Source organism: Cygnus atratus, chromosome 1 (assembly GCF_013377495.2).
Source record: "Cygnus atratus isolate AKBS03 ecotype Queensland, Australia chromosome 1, CAtr_DNAZoo_HiC_assembly, whole genome shotgun sequence".
Taxonomy (NCBI): Eukaryota; Metazoa; Chordata; class Aves; order Anseriformes; family Anatidae; genus Cygnus; species Cygnus atratus.
The window spans coordinates 400,158-414,048 of NC_066362.1; the positions used below are offsets into that span (position 1 = coordinate 400,158).

Here is a 13,891-nt window from a genome sequence, read left to right on the forward strand (position 1 = left end):
GCGCTCCGCAGGCCCAGGGGCGCAGCAGGGACGGCCTGGGGCAGCCCCATCTGGGTCATGGAAGGTGGCCCCGTGGCCCCGGGAGATGTGGGGAGCTGGGGAGGATGTGTGCTAACGAGCAGGGTCCGCAAGCATCGGACAGGGGCTGCAGGCATTTGGCACGAAGCTGCAAACATGGAGCACGGAGTAAAACATGGGGCATGGGGCTGCAAGCTCACACCGGGGCTGCAAGCGTGGGGCTGCAAAGACGGAGTGCGGGCTGCGGGCACGGGGCGGGGGCTGCGGGCGCGGGGCAGCCGTGGGCGGCCGGTGGCGGCGGATCTGCCCGCAGCAGGGGCCAGCCCCGCGATCCGCCGCCGGCCCGGCTCAGGTCGGCAGGTGGCAGCCCGGGGGCCGCCCCGTGCAGGGGGCGCTGCGACCCCCCGGACCCCCGCTCGCGCAGCCGGACTGGGAGCGGGGCCGCCCCCAGCTACCCCCCCGCGCCCCGGCCGCCGCCCGGCACTGCCCCCCGCGGTCCCCCCGCACCGTCCCTCGGGCGCTCCCCCCCGGCAGCTGCCCCCCGTCCCCGCTGTCCCCCCCCCGCCCCCTCCGGTCCGGGGCAGCGCGGCGGCGGCGGCCGCCGGGGGGCGGCGCGGAGCGCGGCGGCGGCGGACGAGGGAGGGAGGGCGGGAGGGAGCGGCGGCGGCGGCCGGGGCGGCGGAGCCGCGGCGCGGCGGGGGCGGGGGCGGCGGCCGGGGGCGGGGGGCGGGAGGCGGCCGGGCCGGCGCCGTCCCCGTCCCCGCCCGCAGGGGGAGGAGCCGCCGGCGGCGGCACCTGCCCCGGGCCATGGTGCGCGCGGCGGCGGCGCGGCGCCGGAGGGAGCGGAGCGCCGCGCGGGGCGGGCGGCGCCGCGCCATGGAGCCGGCGGCGGGCGGCGGCCCCCCAGCCGCAGCCGGTGCCCGCGCCCGGGCGGCGCCGCGGCGGCCGGGGCTGCGCTGAGCCCCCCGGCCCCGGGGCCGCGCCGAGCCCCGAGCCCCGCGGCCGCGCCGTCCCCGCCATGGCGCAGCCCGCGGGCCGCGGCGGGCCGAGCCACGAGCTGCCGGGCATCAGCACCGTAACCTACGTCTTCGTTTACAGCCCCGGCGGCCCGGCGGGCCCCCCCGGGCCCGGGCCCGGCCCCGAGCCCGCGCCGCACGCCGCGCCCGCCCCGCTGCGCGGGCCCAAGCGGAAGCTGTACAGCGCCGTGCCCGGCCGCAAGTTCATCGTGGTGAAGAGCTACGCGCCGCAGGGCGAGGGCGAGATCCAGCTCAACCGGGGCGAAGCCGTCAAGGGTGAGTGCGGCGGGGCCGGGCGGGGCCGGGGCGGGGCCGGGACCGCGACGGGACGGGGCGGGGCGGGGCCGGCGGCAGCGGAGCTGGGGGGGCCCCGCGGGCTCTGGCCCCCTGGACCCCCGTGGGGGCCGCAGGGCCTGGGGCCCCGGGGCAGCCCCGGGTGCGGGACCCCCAGCAGGGCCCCGGGCGCCGGTGGGGCCGTGGGGGGCTCCGTGCGGGCGCGGGGCCCTGGGGCTCTGCCCCTTCGGTGGGCGCGGGTCTTGGCGCCAGCCCTGCGGCACAGGGCGCTGGGGCACCAAGGCGAGGCTGGTGCATCGCGGAGCCCTTTCCAGCCCAGCCTGACGTTGGCTTTACACCTCGAGAGTCCACCCTACGCGGCCCTGGAGTTGGTCCCACCGTGCGGCAGGCTGCAGGGTGCTGGCTGGGGTGCGCAGTCCACGAGTTACTGCGCACCGCCGGGGGGTACGGGCAGCAGGAGCAGAGAGGAGGAAGCTGGCGAGGAATTGCTCTCTAAGCAAAACTCCCAACTACCTGCACCATGGAGCCACGGCGATGCAGAACTGTTGGGGAGATTAGAGGTTTAGAGGGATAATGGGATTGCCCATTATGTTGAGAAGACTTCTTGAAAGGCATGTAAACCCCCGCGGTAGGTCAAAAGTCAGCTTCCAGCAGACAGGAATGAGAAAAGACTTCCTCTGCAAGCAGGCTAATTCCACAGTTTTTCACAGAAAGGGTCTTCTTTTCTTTTCATCTTCCTGCCTCCACTTTTTTGCTGATGTCTCTTACAATATGGACTGGAGCAGTCACTAATCTGACTAGTTGCATTAGCCGTAACATGAATCTGAGCTTGGGAGACAGGGCTTGCTGTTCCATGCTCTGAATCACTAGTTCAGAAGTGTGTTAGACTGCATGTACATCCTGTGCTGAGGATGCTGAAAACCTCAGCCGTGGAGGTGACAGTCCAAGCAGACTTGCCTCTTGTCCCCACCTGCATGTTCTTTCCCCTTCAGCAGAGGAAGAGGTGTAGACATGAAGCATCTGTGATCTGGCTGATGTGCCAGATGGTAAGGCTTTGTGCAGTTGGAGTCAGCGGTTGTTTGATGTGTGGAGCTGCTTATCTTGTGGTCATGGGATAAAGGTTGCCAAAAGGCTGGAAGGGATTACCAGATCGACAGGGCTTCTGGGTCACAGGCACCTTTCCTGTCTTTTTGTCTTTACCCACTTATCCAGTGCTTTCTATCACACAATTCCTAATCTCTTCAGACATTTGTATTAAGTAGGTTGTCCTGATGCCAATCCTTAGTAGTTGCACCAGAATCCTTAATTCATGTATTCACCTGTAATTGTTTGCATGTCTTTTTCATATGGTCTCCAGAGACAAAGCAAGTTGTGGGACACATTGTGGAGAGGAAAAGAGTACTACAATGGGGAATGCATCCTCTGAGCTGGAGGCACTCAGCTGGCTTTCCTAATTTGTGGCTGAGAAGGCTTAATAAGAATTGAGGATCACTTTAGTGACTCGTTTATGAAAGATCTTAAGGCAGCGTAGATGGGCAGTGCTTAATTATTTACTGCTTTTGTGATGCTGATTTATTTTTATGAGGATAGGAATATTGACAGTCATTGGACTGGGTGTCCTGTCTTTGCAGGCAGGTAGAGTGATGGGTATAATGGAAACCAACAGCAGGAGCAGAAATGCTGCAACTGGTACTTTGTCATGTTTGGTGGGCTTGTGCGTGCTGTTAGAAACGAGGTGATCTTCAGTTGGTGGGAGGAACGCTCTGGCACCCGATCTGTGAGATAAAGGAGCTGGGGCAAGTGAAGGTCCCTGAGGTGGTGCTGGAGTTTGGCTGTGAGCTAGCAAGGGTGTCAGCGTGTCCACAAACAGGCAGCAGCCATAAGAGGTATTGGGAGAGAGTGGTTTGAGATAGTCCCCTTTTCATGGCAAGGCACTACAAGAAAGCTGGAGAGAGATTCTTTATTGGAGAGTGTATTGATAGGACAAGGAGTCATGGCTTTCAACTAAAAGAGGAGAGATTTAGATTAGATATAAGGAAGAGATACTTTACTATGAGGCTGGTGAGGCATTGGAACGGGTTGCCCAGAGAAGCTGTGGATGTCCCATCCCTGGCAGTGTTCAAGGCCAGGCTGGAAGGGGCTTTGGGCAACCTGGTCTGGTGGGCAGTGTCCCTGCCCATGGCAGGAGGGGTGGAACTAGATGGGCTTTGAGGTCTCCTCCAATCTAAGCCATTCTATAAAGAGCAGGGCAGCTGTTGTGTCAGCCTGGGCGAGGTCAGATTGGGCTCCTGAAAAGGATGCACCAGCATGTAGGGACTAACAGAGCCACCCAGCAATCTGGATGCTGGGGGGCCCTGGAGGGAATGTTGAAGTGTGGTGCATATGAGCAGAAGAGCTTTTGGGGAAGGGTGGGAGCAGGTTTGGGGAATGTTATCAAAGAACTGCTGGAGGCAGTTCTTAATGAGAGAGGGGCTGTGTCTGGGGAGATGTGGAGTGTGGGGAGCTCTGTGAGAGTACGATGTGAGGGAGGAACGTGTCTGAAAGCACAGGTCTGAGCGAGGGACTGTCCCATGGCATGGTTCTGCTGTGGCATGGGAGCTCTGCGGGGAGGGCAGCGCTGGGCAGGCAGAGGCCCCTTGGGACAGGAGGTCATGGGCATGGAAGCCGTGGTAAGACCAGTGTCTCTTAGCTGGTGTTAGTGAGGGGGTTTGATAGCCATCAGTTTGATCCAATGAAATTCAGTGGTTTCATATGGTAGGGCTGCAAGGAATTAGTATCAGAGAGGAGAATGGCAAAACATCTGACTTCTCTTTATCTTGAGAATTGCAGAAAAGAGAAGAGTTTGACGTGGAGTAACATGAGTACCTCTGTCTTGTGTGAGCCACAGGAGGCTTTGTGTATGGTTCTGTTTGAAGCATGACTGTGTTACAAAGGAAATACTGATTGTTGGTGTCCTGTCCTGGAAAAAAGGCTGAGGATCCACGAACATTCACCAAATGCTGTGTTCAGAAGTTGTGTCCCTTGTTAAAAGCAAATTGACTCCTGTGAAATTCTGCTTTGTGTTGATGTTAAGCATGGATCTTGTGCTAGATTTGATGGTTGCACTGGATCCCATGCTGTGTGGTGGATTTCCTTGGGAGCTTTCAGCAGGAGTTGGTTTGGTTTCAAGAGCACGATGAAAGTTAGGGTACGTATCTTCACCGTACAGAATAACCATCCCAGTAGCTATTGGATGACAAAAGACAATAATCAATACAGATATTTCATTTGTAAGATAGCAAAAGAATGCAAGTAGAGGAGAGTCTGTCCTTGATCTGCTTGTTACTGATAATGAGAAATGAAATGAGATGTGAGAGCCCCAAGCAAAGGGAGAACCAGTAGTCACCAGCCTTGAAATCACAAGGTCACAGGCAGAAGTGGCTTGTGGGCAAGGTGCAACGAGGGGATTCAGTCACCAACCTGGGAACTAGGGGAAAATTAGGAACATTATGAATATGTTGGTTTGGGAGTCTCATTTCTTTGCACTTTGTGATTAGGCTCGAGCAACTATTACCATATGTATCCAACAGTAAGTTTTCCTATGTAGTGTGGTTCCTTATTGACATTCTCTACTGCAGTATCTAAGCTAACCTTGTGTGAAATAAATGGCAGTCTGAATTTCTGTTGGCTGTGGGTTATGCTTGTGTTGAATCTTTATCATAGTAGTTCTTAGTTGTGCTGCAGGTTGCTTAGATAGAGAGGATTATGTCAGTTGTGAATAAAGTTGTTTTTGCACAATGAAGGTGTTTTTTATTAGAGGAAGGCTTTGTGGGCTTTGTTTGATGATCAGCCAGCTAGTTTCCTCTGGCGTTTCTTTATCCACCCAGAAATGGTTGGGAGAGACTGCTCATGTACAGTTCACTCAGGGCTATGGGATCTGTGCTGTCCCGCAGGAAGGCAGCTGTTCTGGCATTCAGATGCAGGTGGTTAGAGACCGAATCATTAATAACTTGGCAAATTAAGCCAAAGTTTTACAGTTTCCCCCCAAACTATCTGTGACCATGGCGATTTAGAGCGGCAGGGTGACAAACGAGCGTTATTCTCGTTCCCAGTGTTGGAAGAACAGAGACGGAGCTCGAGTCTTGTGGTCAGTGACTCGGGTCCCTGGCTCTGTGTGGCTTTGCCATACAACTGCATGTAAACTGGTTGTGCTCCACCTGTAAATGTACTGAAGCTTCCCTTCTGCTGGCCTGTTTGGGAGGCTGCTCTAGAACCTTCTGCACTCCATACTTTGTCTCATTTGTCTCATGTGTGTCTTAGACACAGCAGACTGTGTGATCTGGCTGTGAGACATCAAAGGTGCTGCAACCACGTCCTTGTTTAGAAAAAGGAGACTGACTTTTCATTTCTTAACAAATGAAAGAACTTAGCTATGGGTGCTACTTGCTAGCCTTGTTTTAGTGATCAGCCAAGTAGGAATCCTAGCGTGGCTGTGGCTCTGATCAAAGGTTGTGTGCAAGGCCTTCAGTGGTGCTGGAGAGCTGTGTCCCACCTCCTGCTACAGGCCGTTTCCTTGTGCTCCTCATCTCTCTGGTCTCCTCGGCCTGAGCCACTCTGTCCTCAGGTGCTGGTGGGCAGAGCACTCCCCATGGTAGCAGACCAGGCCAGGTGTCCTTGAGGGCCTGTTGCCCCCTGAGGCCACAGTGCTTGGTGCTCTCAGTTCCCTTGTAGTCCTTGGACGCTAACCATTCTCGCTTTCCATCTGAGGAACTCTTTGCAGTCCTGAGGACTGAAATGCACTGAGAACTGTCTTTGACCCCAACATCATGAGTTTGATGAGAACAGGACTGTGGGAATGGATGAGTGCTGTTTGGGTTCTTGGCAGCCTTAAGTTCCTTGGAAGTACTTAGAATTATAGAATATCCCGAGTTGGAAGGGACTCATAAAGATCATCGAGTCCAACTACTTTGGCACCAGTGTGGATCCCGCCAGGCCTTTGGACAACAGTGGTCACCTTCCCTCCGTGTGCTGGAGGGGAGCGATGGCAGACAGTGGCGCAAAGCAGTCCCCATCCCACATCATGTTCCAGTGCATCTCCTTTGCCTTGGCTTTACCAGAGGCCCTCTGCAATGAGCACGGCAGCCTTGAACATGCTCTGGCGTGACTTGGCGAGGCCTTGTTTTGCTGCCCTGTACAGGACATGCTAATAGGGAGGCCAAGGTTATGTGCTGTGGGAGCTTGGGCACTGCTTCTGTACTGGTTGCCTAGTGGTCGGTATTTGGAAATTAAAAGATTTTTTAGGAATAATGAGAGCTTCTTGAGACCAAGTTAAATTATTTTGTCTTGCTAGAAACTTTGAAAAATGAGTCATGGAAGAAAAAAGAGAATAAGGATTGCTTATGAAAGTCAAAAGAAATGAACTGAATAAAACCAAAATGTCTCAGGGATCTATAGAAACTCTTTTTTTTTTTTTTTTTTTGAAGAAATGGGGATTTCGTTGTGTATATGTAGAACTGCATGGCCAAACCTGTGGTGACTGGGTATAATCTTGTTGCCTTTCAGGCTAGTGGGGCACAGAAGTAGTGCTTTCATACCATAGGCTTGTGTAATTTCTCTCCTAGGCCTGAGCAAGGTCTTATCGCTGTGTGTTAATTTGTCTGTAATCAGTTAACATGAGGGTCTCCTGAAAAAGTCATGGTAAGCCCATGTTTGTTACCTGGCTCGTGCCCTGAAGCAGGAGAATATATGGTCCCTGTTTTGAGATTGTTCTCTTAAGGCAATTGGGCATAGGCAGCTGTTGTTTCTCTTCTCTTCTGTTTGTTTCAAACTATATTTCAAACCACTCAAACCTTTTTGAAGAAATTTGTCCTGCATGCGCAGGTCTCGAGGCCAGTCTTCTTGAACTGTGGGACCGGAGGGTGGGCAGAGCAGCCAGCTGACATGTCATCGAGCCTGGCACAGTCGTGAGGCGGTCTGTCTGTCTGCTGGCCCAGCAGCACGAGGGCTGGGGTCGTGCTGGGCAGGGGGCTGCTGGTGGGCCTGTGGGAGGGGGATTTCCCAACTGCGGCCGCAAGGTCAGCAGGCTCAGTCTCATCCTGCCTGGTGTAACTCCATCTGCTCTCGTTTTCTATATAAATATCTGACCTCTTTCTCATTCCCGCTGTGCTCTTCGTGCCAGTTGTCATACAACAGGGTGTTATGTCCGATGTAGGAAAGTATCTGATTTTATTGGTTTATAAATGTTACTCCTCAATTTGTGTTTTCTTGTCCAGATGTTACATGGAAGTTCTGTCTTTTTGAAATTCCACTTACCATTTTATATATTTGTTTTTTACCTGCTTAAGTAAACATTGTTTTGCCATTAATGTGCCTCATTCTTTAAATCTGTTCCTGCAATTAAATTTTGTTTATGCCTCTGATCAACCCTTTAGGTCTTCTCTTAAATGAGTTTGGTTTCTGTTACGAATAAATAGATCTTTGTGATTACAGTCTTGGGTGGCATCCTGATGAATCTTGCATCACTTTGGGTTAAGTGATTTAAGATAAAGAGAACATAGAATTTATATACACTGTTTTGCTTTTTCAAGGAAAAACAACCTTCCAAAGTTTAGAAATACTAAACATATATTTTTAGCATAAGCTATGAACCATACATTGCTTTCCTCTCCTTCTGCATGTTTATTCGCTTCTTAAACGTAAGACACGAAGATGACTGTACTTCATCGCTGGTGTTTCTTTGGAGGCGTTGCATACACTGCGACCCAAATTGTAACTGTTCCACTTGTTCCAAGATTATCCTGTAACTTCACCCTCCCATTTATTGAAGAGGGATGACGAGCTGGGTTGCATTGGGAAGTCACAGCATCGAGCTCTTTAGTGTTTGCTCTTACAACATTGTGTAGCTCCAGCTACGTGGTTGTGCTGGGTTAGCTGTTGTGCTCCTGAAGAAGTTTTTGGTAGAACAGCATTGGCCTGGGCCCTGCTGCCTGAAACGTCCCGTCCGGATAGTCGGTACTTGGGCAGCCCTAGGCTCCAGGGGGGAAAGCACTGTTTAGTCGGCAGCCTCTTCCGTTCAGAGCTGGCTGCAGGCCTGTTGTGTCTGAATTATGCCCACTACTGCAGCATAACCTAGAAGGAAAGAAAAACAAAAAGCTGGGGTAGGAGTGTGGGGGTTTTAGCTCTAAGGATCCTGCTTTCCTGACAGCTGCAGGTGATCAGCAGGCTGTGGATACTTGCATCCACCTGGGCAGCCCCCAGCGCTGGTGGCAGGCTTGCACATTTGGGCTCTGAGCAAGTGCCACAGATCCCACAAAGCAGTGAGACACGTTAAGACAGTGGGAGGAGGGGAAGGTAGCTTATTGGATTCTTACAAAATTTCTGAAATGCTGTTTATGGTCTAATATCGATCAAGAATTAAGAAAAAGATTGGGGGGGGGTGTCTGTTGAGGACAATGCAATAGAAAGAAGTGTCAAAATTTACTTAAGTGCAAAGCAGAAATGGAGATTCCCTGCGGACATGCAGAACAAGTAATCCCTCTATGATTATTAAAGCTGCCACCAGTTGGCATTATAAACTCTATTTTTAGTAATCCTAAACTATGGCTAGAAAGATTGGTCTGGCCTAAAATTTTCTCACTCAAAGTTTAATTGTTTGGCACAGATCAGGCTGTGCACACTTGGGCTTCTTCAGTGTAATCTGAAAGAATACACATGCTTGCTTGCCAGAGGAGGTATTTCTGTGCACTGCACCAGTGCCCCGGCACGTAGGGCAGGGAGTGCTCCAGGAGGGTGCAGAGCTGATGCTGCAAGCAGCAATCCCAGCACAATTCCTGAATGAAGCAGGTAACGTACAGGTATAAATACAGGTGAGCTGCATCTGGCATCAGGGCTTAGTCTCAGAGTTGCATTTGAAGATGGTATCGGACATCAACACCTGTGACGCTGCTGGAGCTCTTAGGATGGTTGTTTGGAGCAAACTCCAGTGGTTGCATATTGGGTGGAGGAGATACTGTCTTACCAGCATTCTTAAGCTGAGGTTTGTTTTCGTTTTGTTTCTTTTTTTTTTTTTTTTTTTTATCATCATCGCTAGAAACAAAACTTATCAAAACCCCCTTGATCCTGCATTTCCCTTTCCAGCATTTTTTTCTGTGAATGAGTTTAATACCGAGTGTTTCTATAGTTTCTTCAGGACCAGGAAGGAATTCAATTTACAGGAGAATCTTTTCCTTTGAACCAGGGTCAGGAAATTTTCTGTTCCTTCTTATTTTTTCTACTGGGAAGGTCATTTTGAAAGAGATGGGAAGAAGCCAAGATGCGGCTGGTTGCTGTAGCCTGGTATGAGAATTATACAACCTCTCGGGATTGCTGTCTGTCATAAGTCCTGCCTTCTGCTGTGCTAAATTTCTTTGAGTTTAGGGCAGGATTTTTCCACTGAGATTAGTGTTGCAGGCCAACAGCATGGCTTCTGGATTGTTGGTGCTATGAAACTGAAAATGTCCAGCTGAGTCCAAATAATCCTTCTGAAGAGGAAGGATTGAAAAATGGAACGAAAAATCACAATCAGAAAACAAAGGGAGGATTTAGAGATTGTGTCAGGCAGAACAGAATCAGGATCTCTGTTCGCTGCTACGGGTAGGACAAAATTGGCCTGAACTGTTGTGGTCCGTTTGTCTCCATCTTTGCTTTACATCCAAGGAAAAGGTTGCAGAGATTCTGCTCGTTTATTATAAAAACATCTCTAAAACTTTTTGGTACTTTTTTTCTTCAGCATTAATTCCTCTGCCAGGGAATATTAGTCTTCAAAACTTAGGGGAACTTTCTTCAGACATCAGCTATTTTCAGTTCCAGGTTTCTACAAAGATGCTCATTATACATGTAACACCATGCTGGTGAGATAATTAGGTGGTGAAAGCATAACCATATAAGATAGAGTTTTTATTAATGGGAATCACGTGGGTATGCAGTGTCCTGTTGTGCCTGTTTCCCACACAGGATTCAGGTCTGCTGCCTGTGAGTATTTGCACTGAAGCTTTAAAAGGTGTTTGAAAACCTGTAGGTCAAGAAGACTCTTTCCTGTGATGTTCTGAATTTTTCATTCTTTTTCTGCGTGTTTTTAAGGGAATTTCTTCTCTCCTCTTATTAAAGAGAATGGTTATCATTTCCTATGTCAACATCTCTGTTTGCATATATAGCAATGAGTAACATTGCCTCAGTGTCTTTTTGAAATGCTCCAAGATGAAATTCTTAGTGCTTTGAAATGCTATTTGAAAGTCATATAGGTACCCAGTGTGAGATTGGATTATTGCATATTGCCTTAAAAATGATAACATTTGTGCTTGGCATCTGCAATGATATGTTGAGAATTCGTACCAGCTTGTCACTGTAGGAGAGGAAGCCTTGTTGACAAGTCAAAGAACAAGATGCCATCAAAGCTCTTACTTCCATAATGGAAATCTTCTGTTTCCCACTCTTTTCTTGGGTACCTGTTATGGTTGGCTGTGTCGTGAGCCCAGCAGCATGGGGTGAGAAACAGAGGTTCACCACAGACTTTATTGGGACGGTTGTACTTGGCTTGTGTGCATCAGTTCAGTAGCTGGACTAAAGTGTGCCCTTCTCAGGGGACAGACAAAACATATGTGCTCAAGCTTGACTAGCACAGAAAGTGTCATTTAATTTTATTAATAGTATTTCCAGCATGGCTTTAGGTCTCTGCTTCCTTTTTGCATCTTGCTTTTGGATAGACTTTTTCCTTACAAGAAATTTTTCTCTTGAAGGTACACACTTTTTTTTACAAAATTTTTAACCAAACTTACGATGCAATTTGTTCTTCATCCACTGGTTCCTCTTCTAGCATTGTAGTACTTACAAGCCCAAATGCCTGGGGAAAAATGTAAAAGTAATCCTCTTAATTAAACACTGTCAGTGTTTTTCGGGAGGTGTGTTTGGGGGGTGTGGAGTTATACTCCTGAATGCCTTCTGAAGGTCCTTCTCGATTTCCTATGCTTTGCCTACATCCGAACTCTACAGCAAAGAGAAATTTGTCACTTAACTGTGCAATGCTGAATAGTGTGTTTGAAAGTATTAAGAATTTAAAGAGCCTTCCTGAGTGGCTGCTGAACCAAGGCACTTGTCAGAACAATAGCCAAGGTTATTCCCTCAGTTTCTTCTAGCAAGGTACAGTTCTTAACGCGGTGACATTTTCTGCTTGTTGACTCGGGAAGTGCAGGACAAATACAAATGTCTCATCTCATCTACCACATGCTCCTCTACTTCCCACATCTGTCAGATGCACTTTCGGGACAATCGGGTACTGACAGCTAGCATCGCCTCTCTGTCTTAAATCAAATTACAGTGAGGTTTGCTTTAGCTGCTGAATGTCTTTAGTCAAATCTGTGGCAGGCGCTGTTTGGTAGTACCCAGCCATCTTCCCGTGGGCACAACCCATCCCATTCCTAGACCACCACTGACAAATTGAGCTCTTCTTCCTTAGTTCAGGCCCGTCTTCGGCCTGCCCGTCTTCGGCCTGCCCCAGCTGTATCCTGGGCACTGGCTTCAGCTGCCCTCACCAAACAGTGCTCCCTGGGGCCCTGACCCTCAGTGCTGGCCCTCAGCGGCCAAGTAGGCCGTTCTGCTCTGTTGTTACTTGCTTGTGTGTTTTTTGTTTTTTTTTTTTTTTTTAAACCATGAAATAGATTGAAATTTGAGTTAGCTTATGAGAGAATTTACTATGAGAGAATTTGCCTGTTTGCATTCCCAGAATTTTATTTACGTATCTCTGTGTCTATACATACGTAACTTGTGCAATCCCTCACACCCTGTCTGACGTCCCACAGCAGGCTGCACGCAGCCCTGTGAGCCCCATGCAGACCCTGCAGTGCTCGTGGTCATCACGTTTCCCTTCCCTGTTGCTTACGAGACTCAGGCTGACCCCTGCAGCGCTGTGCCCAGCAGTTCCCTTGCTGCCTGTCAGTCTGCAACCCAGGGAGCTTTGGCCTTCATTGCTGCTTCCATGATGACCTGCTTGTTAACGTTGGCATGTCTGCTCGGCGCATTGCCTTCCTTGTTGTTTGGTGTGTCTTTTATACTGAGCAGTTCTCCACCAGGTGACGTGATGAATCAGGTGTTTTCTCACCCCTCGTACCTGTGCAGCGAAAGCGAGCTGTCCCAGCCAGGTGGGTTGTCTCCCGGATCTCTCTGTGTTGAGCAGTTTCCCAGTAATAAAGGGACTACTTTTTCCCTCCCCAAGCTAGTTTCCCAGCTCTGGAAGTTTTTCTTCTGGAATGTTTTTTTGTCTGTTGCACTTGAGTTATTTCTGTAAAGGGCAGAAAGTCTGATTTCCTCCCTCCCACATCAGCGTTCTGTAGGGTTTCTCTGGGTGACCCGACAGATTTAGAAAGGATCAGCATAGGTAGAAGATGTATTCTTCCACAGTCCAGGGTCTTTAAAAGCTTTTACTTAGGCTGTTCTGACTCTATCTGGGGAAAGTCACCTTTGATCCTGTTCCTTAGGGCGCAAAGCCTTAATGTGAGGTGGAGTGGCTGTTCCTGGAGAGCCCCTGGCGGTATGGGCATGAACCGCCTTGGCTCAGCTGTCCACATGCAGGGACTGACTTTGGGATCAGGGTAACCCCACTACTGCAAACCTGCTGTTGTGTGTTGAGTACCGTGTGAATCCCCAGAGCCTCCATGACGGGTCCAGAGGGGTGCTCTAGGCTGTCAGAGATGAGAGGGGGTGATTCATCTGTCTGCCTGTGGCTGTCTAATGTACACAGCTACACCTGAGATAGTTGTCTAGACTCCCTGTAGTCAGTGGTAAGAAATAGCTCTTCCAAAGTGCAATTTATCTCATCCCGAGTTAGACATTTAAAATAAGTCTGATGAATCACACCCTGAAATAGGCTATTTCTCTGTTGACTAGCTCATATATAGATAGCCTTTTAGCTCTCTCTTTTGTCTGTCTTGACCATTAGCCGTGGCTATTGCAAACCATAGAAAGGGGTCGCTTGACTTCAGCATCCGCTTTCTGTCCAGAAATTGTTCTGCTGTTGTCTTTACTTAACATCTGGCTGTGGAAGTTAATGAAAAGGACAGTCATCAATCTGACACTCCTCACCTATCCCAAGCGGGTATTAACTAAAGATATTGGTCTTCTCTTGGAACCAGCAAAATGTTCCCTAATGAATCATCATACTTTCACAGCGTAGACTGCTTTCCATGTGGCCAAAGCATTGCTTCACAAAGGGAGCGAGAGACAGATGTTCATGGCTGTCTCAGTGTATGCTGCTTCATTTAAGTAGTGAATTCCTATCTTTAGTGAGGTTAATTAACGGCTGAACAAACCTACTGGTGGGTGTCCTTTGCATAAAGATCAGATGTGTTTCTGTTCGAGGCTTTCCAGCTCTGGAGAGGTGAGACTGGCGCTTTAGCAGCTCGCTCCCAAGGTGGAGCTCTGTTGTGTGACTGTCTGGGACTCTGCTGGCACAGGCTTGCCAAATAATCTGAATCCTCAGCTTTGGGGGGAAGCGTGCCAGCAGAAATCTCTGTGCCTGACAGTAACAGCTTGCTTTGAATCCAGCCACATGTTTG

At 50.2% G+C, this 13,891-nt stretch overlaps 1 protein-coding gene across 1 annotated transcript in view; it reads left to right on the top strand.

The window, feature by feature from the left end:
• The window catches only part of SHANK3 (SH3 and multiple ankyrin repeat domains 3), a 353,875-nt gene that overhangs the window by 156,592 nt on the left and 183,392 nt on the right, over window positions 1-13,891 (top strand). Inside the window, exon 11 of the mRNA XM_035569314.2 lies at window positions 1,117-1,310. Coding sequence (XP_035425207.2) covers window positions 1,117-1,310 — 194 coding nt within the window. The remainder of the gene's footprint in view (window positions 1-1,116; window positions 1,311-13,891) is intronic.